Below are 23,595 nucleotides of genomic sequence, written 5' to 3'. Positions count from 1 at the left end.
ATGTGTTAAGAGACTTAACATCTGTAAGAACTTATTGTAAATGTCAGCAATTAAATTCCACTGGCAAAGCTTTAAAAAGTTTTAATATTTTCCAGTAATAGAGCAGGTGAAAACATGCACACTCATACACTCTATTAGGACTATGAATTGCTATTTACAGTCCTAACTTGATTGTAAATATGAGTCTTGTTTGGATATTTTGCTCAATTTTAAATGCAAACACCTTTTCTCAGTTATTCCACTCATGGAAATCTACCCTGCAAACTCATCTGTATGCACTATTAAAATAGACATGAAAATTTTGAAAAAAATCATCAACAAAACACAGGTTAAGTCACAAAAGAACACAGTGCAGTAACTACAAAAAAAGGAGGAAACTGCAGGTAAAAGAAGCCCTCCGATTTATGTTAAGTAGGAAATAATCAAGATACAGGAAGAATAATGTGTATATTATACTGGAACCACTGATGGTGATTATCTGAGAGAAGCAGAATTGGTGGAAAAGAAGACTTAATGTTTATTATGTCACCTTCTGTAATGTTTTTAAAGTTACCATATGCATGAGTTGTTTTCAATGTAATTTTTAAATCTTAAAATATAAAGACCTTAAGAGTCTAAATTCTGATTTTTGTATGCTTTAAGTTTTAAAACACAATACTAAAATGTTATTGTTAACAGATAGTCTTTTATATATTTTCTATACATTAAAACTGCATCATTTTTTCAGACAGTCACAATTTTCCACCTGAAATTCTCAAACTACTATAATATTAAAGTTTAGATTACATGGAACATATTTTAAGATTACAAGATAATTAGCAAGATGTTAGTGTATCTTCAATCATTGAAAATAACTATATGCATCAATATTTTTTAATATTTTGTAAAACTTACTAAGTTTACCACTTGCTTCTTCAATGAAAAGTTAAAATATTATTTGTAATAATGATACAATATAGTCCATATCAAATATAAAGATGACCCACCAATTTTTATAGTCTATGCCAGTTCAAATTGAACTTAAGAACTTTTGACAGAGAAAGAAAATAAAGTGAAAATCATGCAAAATAAAATAGAAGTTACACTCTCCACATCTGATTTAAAAATTAAAATTGTTTTTGACAGCTCTTCAACTTAGCATATAGTTAATATCACTAGTTCCTCATTTGGCTACCCAGTTTTTCAACCATATATTGTAAATCAGTATATCAGACAATTATTTTTCAGCTTTCATCATCATCGTTTTCATGCTTTATTCCCAATTTTTGGAATTACCATTTCTACTCTTAAGATACTTGGATTCAAATCTAGTTCCAAGATACAAGGTAATTTTCAAATGATCTAGCAACCATGACAACACACTACACACTCTGAAGAAGAAAGTCACCTAGCTGACCTAGATTAATTTCTTAAACTTACACCATTAAAAGATTTTGCACCCATGAATAATTTCTAATATAGAAAACTTATCTTATTCTTTGTCACCTGACACATTGCCAAAGGGATGGGCATAAAGTAGGTATAGAAGAGGTATCCAATAACAGTCTGAGTCAAGAAGCAAAAGAAAAAATAAATCCTGATATATACAAGCAATGCAGACAAAGTATTTTGAAAATAAGCATTTGCCTTACATCTAATGTCTTCTATTTACTTCAGGCTCAAATCCAAAGTCATCAATATAACTTTATCTTGAACATATATGGATTTGCTTTAACAGAATAATTTTGACTCAAGTTCTTACATTTAAGAGTCCATATGCTGTTGTTAACTGCAATATCAGGTCCCATCAGATGAGTAATGAGAGTCAACACAGAACGAGGTAGTGAAGACTTTATTAACTAAGAAAAATGTTAGGTCATTTGTAGGACTTCCTTAGTCTTACTCATTAGTAGTTACATCCCCTCAAAAAGTGTCTCTCCATTCTTCAAAGGAAGTACTCTCTGGTAAAGCAATTATTTGAAAGTTTTTTTCAAATCTTCAAGACTTTTGCAACAGAAAAGCAACAGCCACACAGAGCCTCCCTTATTATTCTGGAAGCGAGACAACAAGGTGCCAATCAACCTGCAGCAAAATGCAGACAACCGATCCACAAGCTGTCTGGAGTTGAGTGTCACCCTATTCATGGGAAAAATCTACCATCATTTTTATTTGCTCACCTGTACTGATGGCAGAAGTGGTAACTGAATAGTATCGGATACCCATACTTAATGCTAACCAGACTCTACGTTTTTTAACATATCCATGACTTTTAAATTTTACTGTTTATCATCGAATTTTGGGGGAAGGTTTGTGAATCTGAGACCCACTAAAATTATTATGACAAGCATATTCATCAGTTTTCTAAAAATGATAGAATAAAACTGTAGTGTCTAGTTTTAGCTCAAATGACTGTACAAAAAAAGTTCATTCATTTGAAAAACTGCACAAGAGACTCTCCTTAGCTACCTCCTCTTCCACACATCTGAGTGCATGGAGCTGAGTATATGGGACTAAGAATATGCACTCAGGGGGACTGAGTCCCTGAAATTAGCAACATTAATCACAGTATTTTATTGAATAACTATGATCACTCAAATCTGACAATTACATTATGAGGCATGTATCATAATGACTCCCGTTTTACAGAGGAGAAAACGGGTTTGGAAAGTTTAAGTGATACACAAAAACCACACTAGCAAATGTTGGAGCCATGGTTTCAAACCATATCTGCTTAGTTTAATCCACTAGTTGCAGTTGCCACCTGAGGCTGGGAAAAGGCTCTGTCCTGAGAGGCAGCCACACACTCCTCCACAAATTTACAGTCCCTTAGAGCAATTCCCTTCAACTTCGGTTTCTCATCTGGAAATGGGTGTAACAGTAATTCCATTTACCCTATTAACCTTACAGAGCTATGGTGAAGACTCAACAGATATGAAAGTGTTTTGAAGAAATAAAAGTTAGACATGAATTTAATGCTATCAAATATATAAGCTCCCTGAAGGCAAGCATTTCCATTTCATTCTCATCCATTGCTCTGAACATGCTGTTTAGTTCACAGCAAAGAGTTGAGCTAGAGGGAGGAAGGGTACATTTGGATCCTTTATGGCAAACTAATCAAAGCATTTATTTTCTCATTTAAACCCCCAATAATGCTATCAGGCATGATGAGGAAACAGCCTCATCCGAAAAAAGAGAGGAAAAAGCATGTTTTGTATCATAAAGCAACTAAATCATATTCAAACCCCTATTTGATTCCAAAGTCTTTGTGACTCTGTTTTTTATTTAAATAAATACAATTTAATTAATTAAGTGAAAAAGACATCAGGAATCTATAATGTGTAGTTAGACAAAAGATTGAGAGATCTTAATTATATGCTTGAGAGATCTACCAGGGATAAAAGAGTTCCAAATTGCTCAGCGTCCTGAATGTAAGAGATATGTGACAAGGGGAAAGACATATACTATTACTCGAGTTTCAACACCTCAGCCTTTAGAAATCCTTCTCATATGTTGGTGCACTAAACATAAAATGGCTTATGTGGTTTATTTCGGTAGTCTCTTCATCACCAAACAGGATATGTCCTGCTTTATACAAATAGTAGGAAAATATTTCAACAAGTAACTACACAGGCAGTTTTTTTTTCTGTCCTCTGCCTCTCACAGCAAGTGCTTATCAAAACTATCCAAAGATCCTAACACAGGAAATAATAATGAAAATTCACTAATTTTTGTGCATGTAGATGTGCCCAACAAAACACACATAGTGTTGTATCTTCAAAATAATCCTGTAGTGTCCTTCCACAAAGGTGGAGACTGAGATGTAGCTAGATTAAACAATTTGTCCAATGTCACAAATCTCACAGTAGATAGAATTCAGTTCAAAATTCAGGCTCTCAACCAATGCTATTTTGCTGCCCAGGACATCAGTCTGCAAACCACAAAGAACCAAAGCTTTTTCTCATTTTCTTAAAACGTGCATGTTTATCATTAAGATAACAGTCCTTGTCTGTGTACTGAGATATAAAGATGAGGATTTACGGTCTTTTCCATCAAAGTACTAAAATTATATAGCTCCTTGATATTCTCTCTGAATTGTTACTTCTGTTCCTAAAATTCCCTCTCCATATGTAAATTAGCAAAAGCACTGTAAACTACTAAAAACCAAAAAATACTGATATAACAAATAAAGCTATACATTGCAAAAGTGCTTGGGAATTATAAAGCTCAATATCTCCATTTCACACAAAATCTAAAAACAAGATTTAAATTTGTTAATTCCTCACAAACACAAAACACAAAGAAAAAGTCATGACATATTTGAAATGCATTTTCCAAGAGAAAGTAGCAAAGCACACACCTGTCCTACCACCCTTAGTAATTGCCACTTCCAGAACTTTCTTTACCAAAGGCTTGAAATGAAGAGAGATGCTTTTGTTTTTTAAAGGAAAGCCATCCTCCAACTCTAGACTTGTAGGATCTATTTCTGGGATAGCTGAATCATTGAAAATAGGTAGTCCCTTTAATTTTCTATAATTCACAATAAATAGCTGAATGATAGCCATTGAGGAATATGTTAGAAATGTTTCAAATTAGTACTACTTAAAGTGTATATGACAGTATTTTCAAATATATTGACCAAACTCACCACCCTACATCTTATAATCCTTATTCCACAGACTGATACTATCACTGCATTTCAGTCCCAAATTGTCCTTTATTAATTTTTGAATATTTAACTTTAATCACAAAAATTACATATTATCTGAAAATTATCGTTAATTTTGTTAAATATTCTAAAATATGCTATTATATTTTTAAATGTGTCTAGGATTGTTAAGAATATTATTTAGATATTAAAGAAATAAAGTATATCACTCTCTGGATAACTTAAAGAGAAATTTTTCTGTGTTCTGCTGATGAGCCAGTCGCTGAGCTGCTAAAACACTTCAGGTATCCCAAGTAGGAGATAAAGTTTCTTAGGACACAGTGCCTGCCCCTCATAATAGTCCAGTAGTATGCTCTGTATTACTTATTTTTTTAATTTACAATGTTTTCCAAAACTTTTTAGCCAATATGTTACCTCATAATTATCATAATTGCCTCATAATTATATCAAATTATGTAATTTGAGTTTCAATTAAATTTATGCTGGTTTGAACTGTTTGTCTAAGGCCATGTTATGTTACAGGAATGAAAAATGAGGTAGCACTTCACAATATTTTAGTAATGAGTAAATATACTCAGTTTATATAAACATCTTCCAATCATTTCCACCAATATAACTGGGTATTTCAGAAAAACTGGACTAAAAACATTTGCATTGAAAGGACACTGCCTGAGTTTCACTGAAATTCGATCAGAGTGAAAGTGTGAGAGGACCATAAAATAGGTGTATACTATAGTATTTATAGTTTGAAATTGATTTTGCAGGAAGGATAAATAAACTCCATAGAACCATGAAGCCCAGTTCAACATATTTTACACAAGTGAAAATTTAGGCACTTCTCAATTCAATCCAATTTGTTCTCATATTTAAATACTGAAATAATTAAGAAAAAGTGTAGGTATTAACATACCCATAAATAAACTATATAAAACTATGAAGTAAAATTCTGAAAAACAATCTGAATTGTAAAACTATTAGGGGCATATATGTTCATTTGAGAAATACAAAGAGATATGAAAAATTAAAACGATCTAAGGCACCGTCTCCTCCTAAATTCCCTTCCTATAGTATTCCCTATAAAATTCCCTTCCTATTATATCCGAAACCTATTTAGTTTCTATTTGTTCCATTCAGTTGAAGACACTTTAAATGTCAAGACTCTAAATTTTAAAACCATCTTCAACCTTAAGTTAAAATGGGTAGTAAACATTTTGGACAACTTTTTTCAATATGTTAATTAACGTCTGAAAAATAAACTCTGTAACAACTTGCTTTTATTCGTTTGTCTACTGAATCAAATTATCAACAGAATGAAACTAAGATAACACTAAATTACTGGAAAACAAACCCTAAAGATAAACTATCAGTACAAAAAAAAGGGAAAAAAAGGCATGCGTATTTTAAAAAACACACTCATTAGGGCAAATATTAGAGCAACTGGTTCATGACAAGAAACTAGGTCCATAAACTTCTCATTCTTAGATAACCTTTTGGTATTTTTGTAATGTGGTTCTTTTAAAATTTTGCACTAAAAGAACACAAAAAAATTGTGATATATCATTAATTTAGTGCGAGGCAAAGACCAAGGCAATTTTATGGCCATTCAAGGAATATGTATGGTCACAGTTTGCGGAAACTCCAAAACTAAAATGGAAGCTGAGCACACCCGTAACTGTCAGGGCCCATGTGTAATAGAGTCATATATTCTAACCACTTACAGTATTGCTTTTGCATCATCCTAACAGTATTTATAAATCGCTTCTAAGATGTGTACATATCTTCAGCATGTCATTTTAACATATAGTAATGTAGATTCAGGGATAAAGCTGTTAACGTTGAACATAGCTAGCTTGTAGATTAAATGAAAAATGTATTATACCCCTACCTAAACAGGATTGAGGCAGATACCAAGTAAATCATTTCTTTGTAATCCAAATGTAGAGCAAAAACAAAATTCTGACTTCAAAAAGTATAATTCTATAATAAGAAAATATGCTGTAATATTAAATGTGTTTAAATAATCATTAAAGTACCTTAATACAGTGTGAACTGGATTAGGGTTTGTGAACAAAACAGAGACAACTGCCTTTAATTTGGCCTTTAAGAAGGCCACACTTTCATTCTCCAAGTTAACTTTAAAATGTTTTCATTCTGTAAATTAAAGTTGTCAAGAATGACAAAATACTTTCAATTGAACAGTACAAAAAAATAACACATGCTAGAGTCCTTAATCAACATCTCTGAAAGAACCGCATTCATTTTTTTTTTCTTCCAAATGAGTAAAATCTGCCTTGAAAAACATTTCAATGTTTGAAAATTTTTAAATCATGGGTGATTTTAAAATTTTAACTTTGAGTTCAACAACTAATATTTCTATTGTATTAAAGAGGCACAGTCACATAAGAGATCTGGCAATTATTCAGATCAGAGAAACCCTCAGAAATTTTGACTTAAAAATCGCCATAATTGAACAATAATTTTTAATTGTACCTAGGGAATCTCCAGTGGCATGCAATTATTTATCCAGTAGCCATTTAAGATCCCCATAAAATGTTCAAATCTAATACAAGATTTTAGCTCTGTATAATGTATCCTCTGCTAACTTAAAATAAAAACCCCTATTTCAATTTAGATTATATTTCCCATAATAACATTCGCTCTGCAGATTAAGTAGCTGCACTGACTTTTTTAAAAAGGAGGAGGAAGACAGGGTGAGAAGAGGGGAAAAAAAACATACTTTAGGAAAACTCACTTGTATGGCAACACATGTTGGAACAATTAGAAAATAATTGCTCTATTTTAAACCTTCCTTAAAATGTTCAGGGATCTAGGAAGTTGAACGTTCGTAAAGTGTTATTGGAAGATATTATGAGAGGATCTGAGATCCGGGCATGAATCAGCATTCTACTGTCAAAATGTCACCGTACAATGAGCCTATCACTCTAAAGGCTTGACAAAAAAGGGGAACACTCCACAACCCTTGAGTCAGCAGGTTGAAGTCTGCAAGACCTCAAAAGGCAATAGCACAGGAATAAATTCTTATTAATATTAAGCTTCTATAGCTTCACAGAGTAATTTTTATTTATTAAATAAATTTTTATCTATTAAATACTTTCTCCTATTATAAAATAAGAGTATTTCAACCAATGCCATTCTTTGATTTCTGTTTAGTATAAACAGAATTTCATCTTCTTGAAATTTTCTTGTAAAAAACAACTACAAAAAAAAACTCCAATGACAAATTAATTATTCTCACATACAAAGAGCTTTAACTTTCTTTGTAACCTCCAGTTGAGTATAACTGAATATTTACACTACCAGGTTGTGAGGTATTGTGTTCATGGTTTTCTTTACACCATGAATTCTTATTTTTGTTTAATAGCATACAAGTCGATTTTGGTTTTATAAAATTTCTGCAAAAGTTAATACCACTAACTCCAAGTTTTAGACACTACTTTAACAAAAATGGCAAAACATGATTGCCTAGCCAACCCATAACTACTTACAACTTAAAGCTATGACTAATCATATACATATATATATATATGCACATTATATATGCGTATACTTATACATACACATATACATATACACAGGGTTGCATTCATGCAAAATGTAATAAAGGTTGGCAAATATCAATTAATTTGATGAATACAGATACACAATCTGAATAATTCACAACTAAAATTCAGTAATAACAAATACATCTTTAAAATATCTGGAGAATCAAGGTTAAAAAGTTGGGAAAAAAAACAATTTTAGAATGCTCTCTTCTAAGAGCTCTTCAGCGCTGTTACTGAATGCCTTTATGAATCAAGTTTACAAGCATATTTAAGATAACCTATTTTAAAATTAAATCAAAGGCACTGTTTTTAAAAGGCACTGGGAGTTATTTTTCAAACAGCATTTTAAGTGAATTATTTCAAAGTAGATGCCATTTACATATTTTTCAATGTCTCTACATAAATGTGCTTACACTGTTTCAAAAGGTATTCACTGTGCACCACAGTTTTATGAAGGAACAATATTTTCTCCAACATCTCCATCTGCTGGCTTAGAGAAAAAGTAGATTTTTATCTGTTTCTTTAAAATTAATGTTTGTACAATTTATTTTTTTGGAATTGAAATATAAAATTATTAAGCTGTTTTTAAATATATAGCTATTTGTCCAAGCCATTCAAGAAAAGAAGTAGAAAGTTTTACAGAGGCAACTTAAACTTTAATATGTACCATTCTGAAACCCTGAGGATCCTATATACTCATGCTTAAAGCTCATTTAGGCAGTTGTATTTTGAACAAGTTTTAGTAATGAGCATTAAACAGCATTAAAGTTTATTAAAATTTTTTGCAGTGTAAAAATATTTAGTATTTTCCTAAAATCTGCTGTTGAGTTTGTTAAACTAAAAGCAATATGGGGTTTACACACATGTGCCAATATCAAATTTAATTATTTTTCACAAAAATTTTGAATTACTGTAATACATTGCTTTTGTGTAAGGACTGCTAGAATATCGCCACTTCTTCATAATAAAGTTCCTAGACAAGACCACAGCGGCTTGAGCACACAGAAAGTGCACCGCTGACAACACTTTGAAAACTATTGGAAAAAGCGGAGAGGAGAAAGACAATGAAGAAAATGAATTACTCTGAGAGAAGCATTCATCTATTCTCTGACAACTAGAAGGCACTGAATAAATATTGAAAGGAAGAAGAGAGGGGGTAGGAAGGAAGGAAGGAAGGAAGGAAGGAAGGAAGGAAGGAAGGAAGGGAGGGAAGGAGGGAGGGAGGGATTCTTGAGGCCCATCACTGGTTTCAACTATTGGACACATTAGATGCTAGTCTTTTTCTTTCTTTCTTACTGGTTTTATGGTTTGTATTTTCTCATATTGAAAGCTTATGTTTAAAAAGCCTTCAGGAAAAAAGACAAAAACCTTAGTAGTATGTCTAGCTAAGAAAAAAGAGAACTGGGGAAAAGGGGAGGGAGGGAGGGAGGGGGGAGAAATGAGCAGAGGTGGGGGAGGGCGAGAGAAAGAAGTTAGAAATCTGTCTTTATTTCTTCAGGTACCCATGGAAACAAATAGGTACAAACATGTACTTTCATTATCCCACTGCGGCTGTGAAAGAGAAGGATGTGGGAGTTCAATGTGAAGTATATTTTATACACAGTTCACAATATAACCACCGCATTCATTTGCATAACCTCAACCCCATCAGTGGATTTAGCTGGATCCTTAAATCAATGTCAGCCTGGGCGTTTCCAAGTAAGTTCGTTCACCTCAGAAATAAAATTAAATGAAAAAAAAACTGATACCTTTGCTGTTTTGCAGTTATATTATTAAGGTATCAACTCTTTCTTAATATATAAATTTAACACTATGAGATTTTTATGGTTTAACTAGGAGGACGAACAATCTACAAGTCAAGGAACTTGACTGATGATACATATTTTTATAAGGGAGTTAAAGAGTAGAGGTCCTTAGATTTCTGAAGGAATGAAAGAAAATCATTTTGGTTTTAGCTATTAACATATTTGATGCTTCTGTTTCCACATCACACAGAGAAGACACACAGACTTCCCTGACAGGAAAGGCAAGAAAACAAAGGCCAAGCATTGAAGAAAAGCCTTCAGCCCGATTAAATTGATCAAGATTCATCTTGGCAAATTTGGTATTAAAAGATTTTCATTCATTTCTTGACTGTTGACTTTGTGATTGTAGTTTACATAAGCATCTCTCTCTGAAAAGAGTTAAATTAATTTTTTTGCCCTTGGCAAAACACAAAAGAAATGAAGAAGGATATGAGCACTCCATTTCATTGTACAATCTCTAGATTGTGAAATTCCGAAAGGAATAAGAAACGGAGCCTTACAAAAAAATTGTAAGTGTTTTGCCCAGTGAGTCAATGTCAACTCCAGAAAATTCTATCCAATTAGTCACTCTTGCATAGTAGTGATTTACTAGTTCTCCTTAGCCATCAGTAAGAGTACTTATAACATGGGACTTGCACATGCCATGATTCTGAATTCCCATGTCAGAAACATGATAATGCATTCAGTTCCTCACCATAATTTGTTTTAGTGTCCTAGAATAATAGTATGTGAAGGAGTAATTTTGGGATCTGGAGACACGCACATTTTCATTTCAGCCTAATTTTCAAAGAAAAACAAAATCTGTGCATAATGAAGATTTGATTTTCCCCGTTTCTCAGAACTGTGGTCAGATTAAATTGTGTGTGTGTTTTTAGGTGAAATCCATGTGCCATGGATGTACTCATTCTTGGATATTCATGGAGTTATATATGTATTTTATATATATACATTTTCTATCTGCATATTTTATTGAAATAAAATTTATATTAGAAAATAAATCTATTTCAAAATATTGAGCCTGAGGACCTGTTTTCACCAGAGTGAACATCTGTCATTGACCGTTTTCAAAAAGTATAGCTGTCCATTACTTTCACCTCATTTTAAATATCTACAGACTTCCGGTAAGCAGAGTCTTGCCTGATGTTCCTTACTTTTCAAAGCATTTTCATACTGCATTTACACTATATAATTTCACAATACTATTTACAATTACATACAGTTAAACACTTAGCACAGTTGTAGTCAAACATAATCTGGGAAAAAATATTGGAAACTTTATATCAAATTAAATTCTAAGATTGGTTAGGTAAACAGATCAAGTATATAAAAGCCTTCAAAAATTAAACTAGAGCAGTTTCTTCATATATGTATATATATATATATATTTATATATATGTACTAAAGATTTCCAAGGGACTTATATGTTTTACAGAAATTTTTTTTAAGTCTTTTTCTCTGTCCCCAGATCCCCCACTCCGTTTCTTTCCTCACTTGCTATCAACATTTGAAACAGCACTAAAACCTTCCTAAATAGGTTCTTTATAAACAATCGAATTCTAGACATCTAATATGATCAAATAACGCCCCTGTTCTATCAAAGAAAATTGTTTCATTTCTTCATTGATCTGGTGACAGGAGTTTCAAAATGAGTTCATGAAATTGCTGATACTATAATCAAGCTAACCCATCGAATATATGATGAAGGCTTAATATGGGCAAGTGGGATGGCAACCAGTTGTTTGTCTAAAGTGGGAACACTGCGGTTGAGGTTTTCCTGTGGTAATTTTTCTCCAGCTCCTTTACATTGTAGCCAAAGTGGGAGGTGAACCATCGGCAAATAACCCCCCACCCTCCCAAGTTGTTAACTAATAAGTAAAAACTGAGAACGTCAGGGCAGGAAAGAATCAGCCAGCCCAGTCTGCAGGAAACGATGGCAGCTGCAGGGCCCAGGGCAGGAAGCACAGCGGCGGCCACCGCACTGCCCCCGGCGGGCGGGCGGGGGTGGGGGCGCGCCGCCGGGGCAGGAGTAGCGAGCCTGTCCATCGAACCTTTCACAGACTTAATGGCTTCGGCTCTAGCACTTTGTTTGAAGCCTTGACAGAGCTTCATCGCGTGTCCCGGAACACTGCGCGGAGTGGTGGAGCTAATATGGCTTAACTGCAAGGACTAAAATGGCTGATCAGCGACTTCTTCAGATTCTCAAACTCGGCCGGATCCAAGCGTTTTCAGGTGCTTTTGCTCTCGCTGCCTTTGCTGGAACCCTGCTACCTGAGAACAAAGCGCGCGGGACCGGCGAGCCGACCGCGGCACCCGCGGCCGAATCGCCCCCTTCAACTCAGGCTGAAGCTGCACCGAGCGGCGAAGCACCGACCGCTCTCCCGCCTCCGCCCACACCCTGCCCCTCCGGCCCCGAGCCTGCGTCAGCCCGGCTGCTCGCCCCGCCGCGCCCCTCGGGCGGGCGTTATGTAACAGCCGAGCCCAGCTCCAGAACCATTGTAACAACTTGTCCCGTCGAGGCGTTGCATATAGGGCTCGACGGATCCGTAGACCCCCGAGCTGAGCCTGTGAATTCAAGCCCGGGGCCGCAGGCGAGGGCTGCAACTGCCGGGGCAGGAGGTCGGGACCCGGCAGTCCCGCGTGGGATCCATCCTACATCCAGCAGTGCGCCCCTGGGAACAGCGTGATCTCCAGGGTCACGATGCCACTCGGTGTGAAGGGGCGGGGGGGACGGGAGGGCAGTAGGGCTTCTTTTGAGCACTCAAGATAAACTAGAACCTCCTGAACCTAAGGAACCCACACACACACCGCTCCAACCTCCCTAGTGCGCGCACTGTTCAATGCTTTTCACCCCCTCGTCACCACCCACCTCAGCCAGCGGGGTCCCCGAGATTGCAGCCAGTTTTTCTCTACGCTGCCACACGCACGCGCGCGTGCAGTCACTCACACCCACACACCGACACACAGAAACACACCATCTCGCACTCACACTCGGTGGCTTTCCGCGTGCGGCACCCAAAAGGTATGCATATTCATTACTTACAAGCATTGGTGACTGCGAAGCTGTTTGCTACCTCCAAATTGTCGATGTGAGGAGTCAGTCTGAACTCTGAAGTGGAAAACTGAACCATCCCTACCCGAAATGCACTGTATTCCTGATCGGCGCCCCTGGGAAATAGCCCCCCTGCAAAGAACAAACATCAAGCAGGAGAACAGTGTCAGCGCCCGGGACGGAACGGAGGGGAGCCCGCTAGCGCCCAACAGCCCAGAAGCCTCTCATTCACGTCAGTAGGCCGAATAAGCACATAAACTGACTCGGGCAGCGGGAGGTCGAACAGCCAAATGGTAGCCAAGGGGGTCAAGACACAAATAAGAGTCTGAGAGCAAGGTAAGTGGCCAGAGCGTTCACTTTTTCTCGTAATCTCAAGCTTTGCATTCAGACCTCTAGATTATCTGAGCAAATGGTAAAATGTTTTAGGGGAGAATTAATAAAATTTGGTGATCAGAAATGAGAAGATCTTTTCCTCTATTGTACCAAAGACATCGTCTTTTCCCTTTGCTTCATCCTAAGAAAAGCATGTATATATACCAGGCAGTTTAAATCTGGAATGCAGTCAAGGTATGACATAAGTCTACATGACATGAATTAATTTGTCCACTGTGAACAAAGATTACCACGAAATTATGCACAATTCAAAACCAGAGCACAAAGGGTACCTACCTATCTGTATGCTGTTAGAAGAGACACCAAAAATCAGTCCCCAAAAAACGGGAGAAAGGAGAACAGATATATGCATAATCTTTTGCATTTCCAAGAAAAGTAGAGCATCCACAAAATAACCCCCCCTTTTTTTTTCCTTTTCCTCCTCTTCCTTCTGTGGCCGTTTTCCTCAGCAAATTAGATCCTCTGCATTTTGAGACAGCAAATTTAGCACCAAGCTGCTAAAGACCTGAAGTGGAGGCAAAAGAATTCCTATTTCCCAGGTCCTGCTGGTGGCTGCTGCTACCCTGCGCCCTGTGCCTGCTCCCGAAGTCCGGAGGACTGGCTGGATGCAGTTTTCAGCGTGGCTGCCGCTGTGGTCCCGGTGTCTTGGAATATTCAGCACCCTCCCATGCACTCACACACACTCACCCTCTCTCGCTCTCTCTTCTCCCTCTCTACCCTCTCTCTCACACACGCGCGCGCGCGCACACACACACACACACACACACACACACACATACACACACACACTCAAGTCACAGAGAGGGGCAGGCAGTCCCGGGCGCGCGTGCGCGACTCACAGCAGGCGGCTGGCGCGCGCGTCCACTCTCCCGCGCCCCTCACCCTGCACCGCGCGCGGCCCTGGCAGCTTCGCATGCGCGGCGCTGAGAAAGCGCTGCTCAAAACCCGGCAGCATCTATCCCTTGGCGAGACCGCGGGTCTCGCGAGCTGTCGCACCCGCTGAGCGCCTCTGCCTTTCAGCACCGAGGACAGCTCTCCGCTCCCAGCCCGGCGCTTCTTCCTTTGTGCCACCACCGCGCAGCTGCCGCGGTGGAGGTACTCCAGCCTGGACCCAACGCAGCAAAGCCGACTTCCGGCTGCCTTGCAGGAGAATCCGAGCTGCTAACTGCTGGCCGTAAAGCGTTCTCTGACCAGGCCCTGCTGTTTTACATTGAAAGTAATCCTGATTTTTATCTTCTGTAGCCTGTGAAAACCCGCCTAATATAAAAATTCTGCCTGCCACCTCACCTGACCCAGCCAAAAAGCACAGGCAAAAAAATTCCTTTTCGAAGAAATATTCCAAAATTGTGAAGTTTAGCTAAATGTAATGTAACCAGGATCCAGAGAAAAACAAAAAATTCTATCTTTAAAAACTAAAGCCACACAGGAAAATATCAAGATTGAACCTCTGAAATACTCTGCACGGAAATCTCAGTTTTAAAGTGTATTCCATTGGGCTGTGATGCCAGTCTGACGAGCCAGCTGCGTGAGGGTCTCTCTCTCGGTTTTCACTGCAGATTCTTCCGTAGCAGACACATAGATTTGTTTCCTTAGAAACCCTTTCTTTACACGGATTGAACGCAGAAGACTCCGTTTCAAGGAATGGCTCGCAGGAGAAAGCAATTGGAAGGTGAAATAAGTCTAGAAAGGCTGTGGAACTGCAGAATCTTTTCCCAGAGACTTCGTTAGAAATAGGATAAACCATCGCATTTTGGCCGTCTGCTTTTAAAAATCACTGCCCAAAGAAAGTAAGCTAAATTTTCATCACTTTGACCACGTGAAATCAAAACCACTGGGAAAGAAAGATGAGGTTAGGGATTAAAAATCTGTGGGAAGAGAATTGGTGGGGAGGATGGACGACTGTCCTTTCCCCTGTGGAATCTATGCACTTCACAGTGCTTGCCTGCCAAGCCCATGTCTGGGAACCTGTTCTGGCAATTCCCTCTGCTACCTCAGACATTCCTCACTACATTTTTTGGCTTTTGTGGTTTAAACAAAGAAATAGGACTTAGTACTGTTCTCAAGGGGCAAGAAATTGGAACCCACAATACTAAAAGAATAATCTTTTACTATTTCAGAAGGCCAACAGTTTGTCTATCATGCTGCCTTTCTGTGTAAACCCCACATTAATGTCATTCCTGCATCCCCCTTTTTGACTGTTATATCATACTTGCCACTTAATCACTCTGGGCCTCGATTTCCCCCACTTTACAAATGAGAAAGATGAGCAAAGTGGTCTCTGTGTCTCTCAAGCCCTGTAATTCTATGGTATCAGTGATGGTCTTCCCCTGTTTTGATTTTCAATATGTGTTCCTAAAGCAGGATGTCAAAATAACCATGATCTGTTACCAAGCTTATATACTATCAGTAAAAAGATCTCCCAGTTTTATCACCAGGAATTTATTTTAGTCTGTTAAACACTTCACTATATATATAACAGGTCCTGTGAATAAAAATACATTTAGCCTTTTAAAAGTAAATAGTAGTAAATGACTGAGAGACATAAATAAATATATATCCAAACTTGCAATATAAAGAATAATTAAAGAAATTCTTGTCTGTTCAATCACTAGTTGTGATGTAAGGCACAAAAAATGACTTGAAATTATTCTCTATTGGAAATTTTAAAACATATATAAAAGAATGAATAATGGTTGACTGAAAAATAATATTTTTTCAGCCATTTTCTTTTCTTCTCCATTCATTTTTTCCACAAGAAAAACTTCAATATCACACAATGTAACTTGGAATAAAAGAGATGAGAGAGAAAGAAAGTGAGTGAGGGAGGCAGGTAGGAGCTTATATATACAGAGAAATAGTGATGTTTAAAGAGTGGGTCAATGTAAATTGAATACTTTTAGAAAAGGACATTTCAAAAACTATTTTCATTTAATTTATTTCAAAGTCAAGGGCAAAGATGAACTCAAAATTGCCTGAATTACATTCTATTAAAATAAATTACATAAAATAAGACTGCAGAATAATAGAACATTTTCCTTAGTAAATGTAAGAACTTAGGGTAAACATTACTGTTTAGTGACCAGTTATAATTTTTATATATAGCAAAAATTTTATTAGGTATTACTTATAGTTCCACTGTTATTCTATTAATGTGTCTTTCATGTAGTAGTTATGTATGTACCTTTCACAACATATCTGGATACAGTTCCTGCAATATTAGCATATTGTGTTAATATTCTCATTCATTAGATTCTTTCAAAAATCACTGTAATATTTATATGCCTTATATTTTTCAAACAGAACACTGTCAATAAAAATGTAATAAATTTAAGTTGACTGACAAAAATTGTTACAAAATAAATGAAAAATACCAGAATTATTTTTAATACTTAAAAACTTCTTGTTTCAAGAATATATCTCAAACTGATCAGTAGTAAAGTCAATTTTGAAAATTTCAAAACTACTAGGACTACAATTGAAAAAAATAGTGTGCTCAAAAAAACAGAGTTTGCTATTTCCTGCCCTCTACTGTTCAGTGTTGGAATTATCTAAAACATAAGTACTGTTTCTGAAGCAAGGTGGAGTTACAGTATAAATGGAAGAAATAAAAATATAATCCTCCCTACCATTTGTTTGCTTTGCTTTGCTAGTTGTTAGTGTATAAGTGTTTAAAAATAATTTTTGGCATTAAGGCTAGAAATAAATATTATATGCAAAATTTCAATTTCTGTTTTACTCAATATTGGTTCCACTATAGGAAACAATTTTCTTTTTGAATATGCTTTAAAATGCTTAAGGATATGCTTACCCATTCTTCTCAGCTTTAAGGTTTTTTTTTTTAATAAGAAAGCATTGTAAAAAGGAAAGTCATTGTGAGGTTTGGGGCAGGGGATGGTTGATAATTTTGAAATGACTGGCAGAGCCAATTTTAACTGACTTCATTATCTAATGTATGTGCCATACTTGCTAGTGATTGAGTCCTACCAAGTGAAGATCATCTGGTACCTTCCTACTGATCCTCTGGAACTGTGAAAATGTAGGTCACCTAAGAGGATTGGATGCAACTCAGGATTAGAAAGGAAGGAGAGGCCATAGGAGTTTCAGCAGAAGGTAGCAAAGATAGCAAAGGAACCCAGGTTCCAAACGTGAAATCCTATTTGTTGAGACAGAGTGAATAAAAAAGTAGAAGAGAAAACATGAGGATTTTAATCACTCAGCATTATAAATAGGGATATTCATTCTTGGTGATTTCAGTTCTTCAAGATAAAAATAGTATTAATAAAGTGTTCCAATTGAGAAAAAATTGACTATTATTTTCTTTTGTGAAGCAAAAGTTTAAATCACTGATTTAATAAGATTAATTACATGACCCTGAACATAGATAAAGTTAGGGTTTTCTATTTTTTTTAATGAATTTAGAATGAAGTCCAAAAATGGAAATATTAAGTACAATTTTAATTTTAGGTTAAGAGCTTTGATTATATGGATTTCATTTAATTTTGCTCCATGTCTTGTCGATGGGTTTCAGCCCCCAGCAAGTTCACTATGGATTCAATGTGACCAAATAAATGACAGAAGAACATTCTTGGGGTTAAAGGGTTTCCCCAACTTTATATCCACGGTGGCAGGTCAATCACTAAAATCCCGTTCACTCAGAGTGAGTCTGCATGCACACAGCAAGCTGGTCTCTACCTCTGGGCCCCTCTGCCCACACAGCCGTCCTCTGGAACTCTGTCCTTGGTCTACTATTACTCCACTCTCTGCTCTGCTCTCCTGCAGCCTTGCAGCCCTGCCACCATGTCACCCACAGCACTGGGTGGAGCTCTTTATATAGAGTCAATAGCAACATATTGCCCACACGTGTGTAGTGAGCTAGCCAACCAGGGCCAGATGAGAATCCTGGCCACAGGAACTTTCATTTTATCCACACTCCACCCCTCCTCACAATCTCTGTGCCCTTAGTCCTCTGCAATGCTCCCTGTGCATGGAAGCTGGAACACTGTAATCAAACTCCACAATGACATAATACAATATACAAATAACAGAAATTATAAATTATAATAATCTTCAAGCCAGAGGAGGTTCCTAATAACAAAAATTATAATCATCCTCAAGCTAGAGGAAATTCCCAATCCACAAAGACCTTAGGGGCAATAATATACATGTTTTAAAGACACCAACCTAGGCAAATCTTGTCCATCAGGTAGGATGCATGCAAGAGAGTGGTCCTGTGATAGGACTGTAGCAGGAAGGGGGTCCCTTCCAGGTCTAGTATCCCATACTTTTACTCCTCTTCCCATGGGAGTTACTGAAGGGTCTATATACAGTGCTACTGGAGGTGCATGCACTGGCCATAATGATAAAATAAAACTTTCCGGTAAGATGCTCCTACCTTTTGGCCATCAGGATATACTACTGTGACCTTTGGCAGCCACTCTGCTGTTACTCCAGGAATACACAGGAGGCCAGCTTCCAGGCGTTGTCCCCAAAGTGCCAGGAGAGCCAGCCATCGGTGGGTCCATGTGTCAAAAAGTCGAAGGCCACATCCATGAAATGGAGTCTCCGGGATTCAGTGTAGTTGGTGCTGGCAGCAAGATGTTATTCTGGTGGCCAAACCTCGGCTTCAGTGATTCTTCCTTGGTTTGTACTTGAAGTTGTGTAGGGGTGGGGGAAGCCATATGTGTTAACATGTCTACAGGGCTCAGGGCTCCCTTTTGGGGTCTCTCCTTCAAATGCCGTATCATAGTCCATAAGCAGACTGACCATCCCTGCAGACTACTGGTGTCTGAATTTAACAAGTCATTGTGCCTCTCTATCATGCCTGCTGTGGTATAACTTTTGTCTTACCCAACCAGACGAACCCCAAGAAACTGACAGACAAACCAGGTCCCTGAACCTTGGTACTGTTCATAGCCCATCCTTTCTCCTGCAGATGTTGCAGCAGTCTATGCACTGCAACTTCTAGATCTTCACCTCAATGCTTCACAGCTGGCGTTCTCATGCCACCTCCACCTGTGCTTCCCTCAGGAGTTTGTCTTCCTCCTTGATGGCCTTTTCCTCCTTCATAACACCTGGCAGCACTGCCATCTTGTTCCATAAGGAATCTTTTACCTCTTCAATGGCACCTTGCAGCCGGCATTCTTGTGCTGCCTCCTCTTGCATCGATGCCATTTCCTTCTTCAGGGAATCCACAGAAGTTTGCAGCTCGCATTCCCTTGCCCCCATTTCTTGGGTCTCTTTCAGTAGCATGTCCTTCTCTTCTGCAGACTGTTTCAATACTGGGAGAAGCAGCCAACCCACAGTCTCTGCTGCCTCATGGGCACTCTGTCTCTCAAAAGACCTACTTACTACCAAGGGCCACCCCTACAGCCTTAGGTATCACCTCCACTTCTCTCCAGTCATGGGGTGGGGCCCAGCCCTCTAGGAGGCAAGCCACCTCAGACCACATACCCACTGGGGGAAAAATCCACTGTCTCCCCATTGATTGGGGCATCCCCCTGAAGCACCCCTCCCAAAACAGCACACTGTCTCTTCCCTTGGTTAACAATGAACCCTGCTGACTTTGCCAATTGTCTTGCTAATGGGTTTCAGCCCCTGGCAAGTTAGCTATGAATTCCATGTGACCAAAGAAATGACAGTAGAATGTTCTTGGGGTGAAAGGGTTATATCCAACTTTATTTCCATGGTGGCAGGTCAATTACTAAAATCCATTCACTCAGAGCAGGTCTGATGCAGCAAGCTGGTCTCTGCTTCTGGGCCCCTCTGCCCACACAGCTGTCCTCTGAACCTCTGTCACTGGCATTGCCACCACTCCAGTCTTTTCTCTGCTCTCCTGCAGCCTTGAAGCCGTGCCACTGTAACGCCCAGAGCACTGGATGTAGCTCTTTATATAGAGTCAAAAGCAACATATTGCCCACACATGTGTAGTGAGCTAGCCAACCAGGGCCAGGTGAGAATTCTGGCCACAGGAACTTTAATTTTATCCACACTCCAATAGACAGCAATCTTGTACCAAAAATATTTATTGGAAAAGTGTTTTAATCCATTAAATATTTCAACAAACTATAAGAGACTTTATATTCCAACTAATGTGCTTGATACAGTGGATAAAAGATGGACACAACAGAGGCCTTCTTTAAGAAGTTCCCAGACTTCATTCAAGTCAGAAAATGATTAAGACCATGTGAGAAAGACAGTAAGAAATGAAATAGTAGGTTTATGATTAACATAGTATGACAAGGCAAAGAGAAATCTATGATGCACATTTTGTCTTGGAGCTTGGGAATAGGAGAGCCACCAAAGACAGACACCCGAGTTGACTCAAGCAGCTATTAGCTAGGTGAGGAGTTGGATCGCAGCTGAGAACACTTTATTTTTTTAATTTTATTTTTCAGCCTTATTGAAGTATAACTGAAAAATAAAATAGTAAGATATTTAAACTGTACAACTTAATTATGTAATATATGTATGCATTGTGAGAGGAATGCCCTACATCTGTTATCTCATAAATTTACCCTTTTTTCTTTTTTGGTTTGTGAGAATATTTAGGTTCCACTCTCAGCAAATTTCAGCTATACAGTAATGTTAACAGCATCAGTCACCATGTTGCACATTAGATCCTCAGACCTTACTTATCTTACCGATGAAAGTTTGTACCATTTTACCAGCCTCTCCTTATTTCCTCCCACTCTCCAGTCCTAGGCAACCAAATTTCAACCCTGTTTCTATGAGTTTGACTTTTTTGTTTGTTTGATTTTATATTGTACATGTAAGTGATACCATGCAGCAGTCAAATGGTATTTCTTTTGAGCTTTTTGAGGAACCTCCATATTGCTGTCTTTCTCTGTCTAGTTTATTTCACTTAGCATAATGCCTTCCAGGTTCATCCATATTTCGACTGAATAATATTTCATCATAAATCAGTTTGTTTTACGTTACTGTAATGAATGAGTTCTTATATATTTTGGCTATTAACCCCTTATCAAATATATGATTTGCAAGTATTTTCTCCCATTCTATAGATACCTTTTTCATTTCTCCCATTCTATAGACAGCTTTTTCATTTAGTTTCATCGAACTAAACTAGCTTTTTAGTTTGATGTAGATCTACTTGTTTATTTTTGCTATTTTTGCTTTTTGTGTCATATCCAAAAAAAATTGTCACCAGGAACAATGTCAAGGAGCTTATTCCCTTCAAGGAGTTTCATGGTTTCAGGTTTCATATTCAAGTCTTGAATGTATTTTGAGTTGACTTTTGTATATGGTGTACAATTAGGGTCCACTTTCATTCTTTTGCATGTGGCAATCCTTTCCCCATTATAAATCCTTGGCTTCTTTGCCTAAAATTAATTAACCATACATACATAGGTTTATTTCTGGACTCTATTCTGTGACATGGCTCTATGTGTCTGTTTTTAGTATCAATGCCATACTTTTTTACGGCTATAGATTTGTATTATAATTTGAAATCAGTAATTATGCTGCCTCGAGCATAGTTCTTTCTCAAGATTGTTTTGGCTATTTATGGTCTTTTGTGGCTCCATTTTTTTTCTGTTTCTGTGAAAAATACCATTGGATTTTTGACACTGATTACACTGAATCTGTAGATTGTTTTAAGTGGTATGTATATTTTAATATTAATTCTTCCAATGCATGTGCACAGAATAACTTTCCATCTGTTTCTACCTTCTTCAATTTCTTTGACCAAAGTCTTACATTATTCAGTGATGGTATTTATTCCTTTTTTTAAATTTTGGTATCATTAATCTACAATTACATGAGGAACATTATGTTTACTAGGCTCCCCCCTTCACCAAGTCTGCCCCACAAACCCCATTACAGTCAGTATCCATCAGCGTAGTAAGACACTGTAGAATCACTACTTGTCTTCTCTATGTTGCAAAGCCCTCCCCATGCCTCCCCCCCACATAATACATGCTATCATAAGGCCCCCTTTCTTCCCCTCCCTTCCCACCCATACTCACCAGTCCCTTTCCCTTTGGTAACTGTTAGTCCATTCTTGAGTTCTGTGATTCTGCTACTGTTTTGTTCCTTCAGTTTTTTCTCTGTTCTTATACTCCACATATGAGTGAAATTATTTGGTACTTGTCTTTATCCACCTGGCTTATTTCAATGAGCATAATACCCTGTAGTTCCACCCATGTTGTTGCAAATGGTAGGATTTGTTTTCTTCTTATGGCTAAATAATATTCCATTGTGTATATGTACCACATCTTCTTTATCCATTCATCTACTGATGGACACTTAGATTGCTTCCATTTCCTGGCTATTGTAAACACTGCTGCAATAAACATAGGGGTGCATCTGTCTTTTTCAAACTGGGCTGCCATATTATTAGGGTAAATTCCTAGAAGTGGAATTCCTGGGTCAAATGGTATTTCTTTTGAGCTTTTTGAGGAACCTCCATATTGCTCTCCACAGTGATTGAACTAATTTACATTGCCATTGGCAGTGTAGGAGGGTTCCACTTTCTTCACAACCTTGCCAACATTTGTTGTTGTTTGTCTTTTGGATGGTAGTCATCCTTACTGGTGTGAGGTGATATCTCATTGTGGTTTTAATTTGCATTTCTCTGATGACAAGCGATGTGGAGCATCTTTTCATGTGTCTGTTGGCCATCTGAATTTCTTCTTTGGAGAACTGTCTGTTCAGGTCCTCTGACCATTTTTTAATTTAATTGGATTATTTGCTTTTTGTTTGTTGAGGTGTCTGAGCTATTTATATATTTAGGATGTCAACCCTTTATTGGATCTGTCATTTATGAATTTATTCTCCCATACTTGGGATGCCTTTTTGTTCTATTGATGGTGTCCTTTACTGTACAGAAGCTTTTCAGCTTGATATAGTCCCACTTGTTCATTTTTGCTTTTGTTTTCCTTGCCTGGGGAGATATGTTCATGAAGAAGTCACTCATGTTTATGTCCAAGAGATTTTGCCTATGTTTTTTCTAAGAGTTTTATGGTTTCATGACTTACATTCAGGTATTTGATCCATTTCGAATTCACTTTTGTGTATGGGGTTAGACAATGATCCAGTTGCATTCTATTACATGTAGCTGTCCAGTTTTGCCAACACCAACTGTTGAAGAGGCTGTCATTTCCCCATTGTATGTCCATGGCT

At 37.5% G+C, this 23,595-nt stretch overlaps 1 protein-coding gene across 8 annotated transcripts in view; it reads right to left on the bottom strand.

The window, feature by feature from the left end:
* Window positions 1-14,247, bottom strand: part of GRIA2 (glutamate ionotropic receptor AMPA type subunit 2) — a 135,964-nt gene extending 121,717 nt beyond the window's left edge. For 3 of the 8 annotated variants that reach the window (XM_036887833.2, XM_036887829.2, XM_057497037.1), the window contains exons 1-2: window positions 13,732-14,247; window positions 13,054-13,194 (exon numbers count right to left, since the gene is read on the bottom strand). In XM_036887833.2, coding sequence (XP_036743728.1) covers window positions 13,054-13,194; window positions 13,732-13,819 — 229 coding nt within the window. In that variant the 5' untranslated portion in view covers window positions 13,820-14,247. The remainder of the gene's footprint in view (window positions 1-13,053; window positions 13,195-13,731) is intronic. The other 5 variants (XR_008995778.1, XM_036887828.2, XM_036887825.2 and 2 more) reach the window with 4 other exon arrangements.
* Window positions 14,248-23,595: the final 9,348 nt, after the last annotated feature.

This window comes from Manis pentadactyla, chromosome 1 (genome assembly GCF_030020395.1).
Source record: "Manis pentadactyla isolate mManPen7 chromosome 1, mManPen7.hap1, whole genome shotgun sequence".
Classification (NCBI taxonomy): Eukaryota; Metazoa; Chordata; class Mammalia; order Pholidota; family Manidae; genus Manis; species Manis pentadactyla.
The sequence above is the reverse complement of the archived record's forward strand: the minus strand, read 5'-3'. Positions and strand labels throughout refer to the sequence as shown.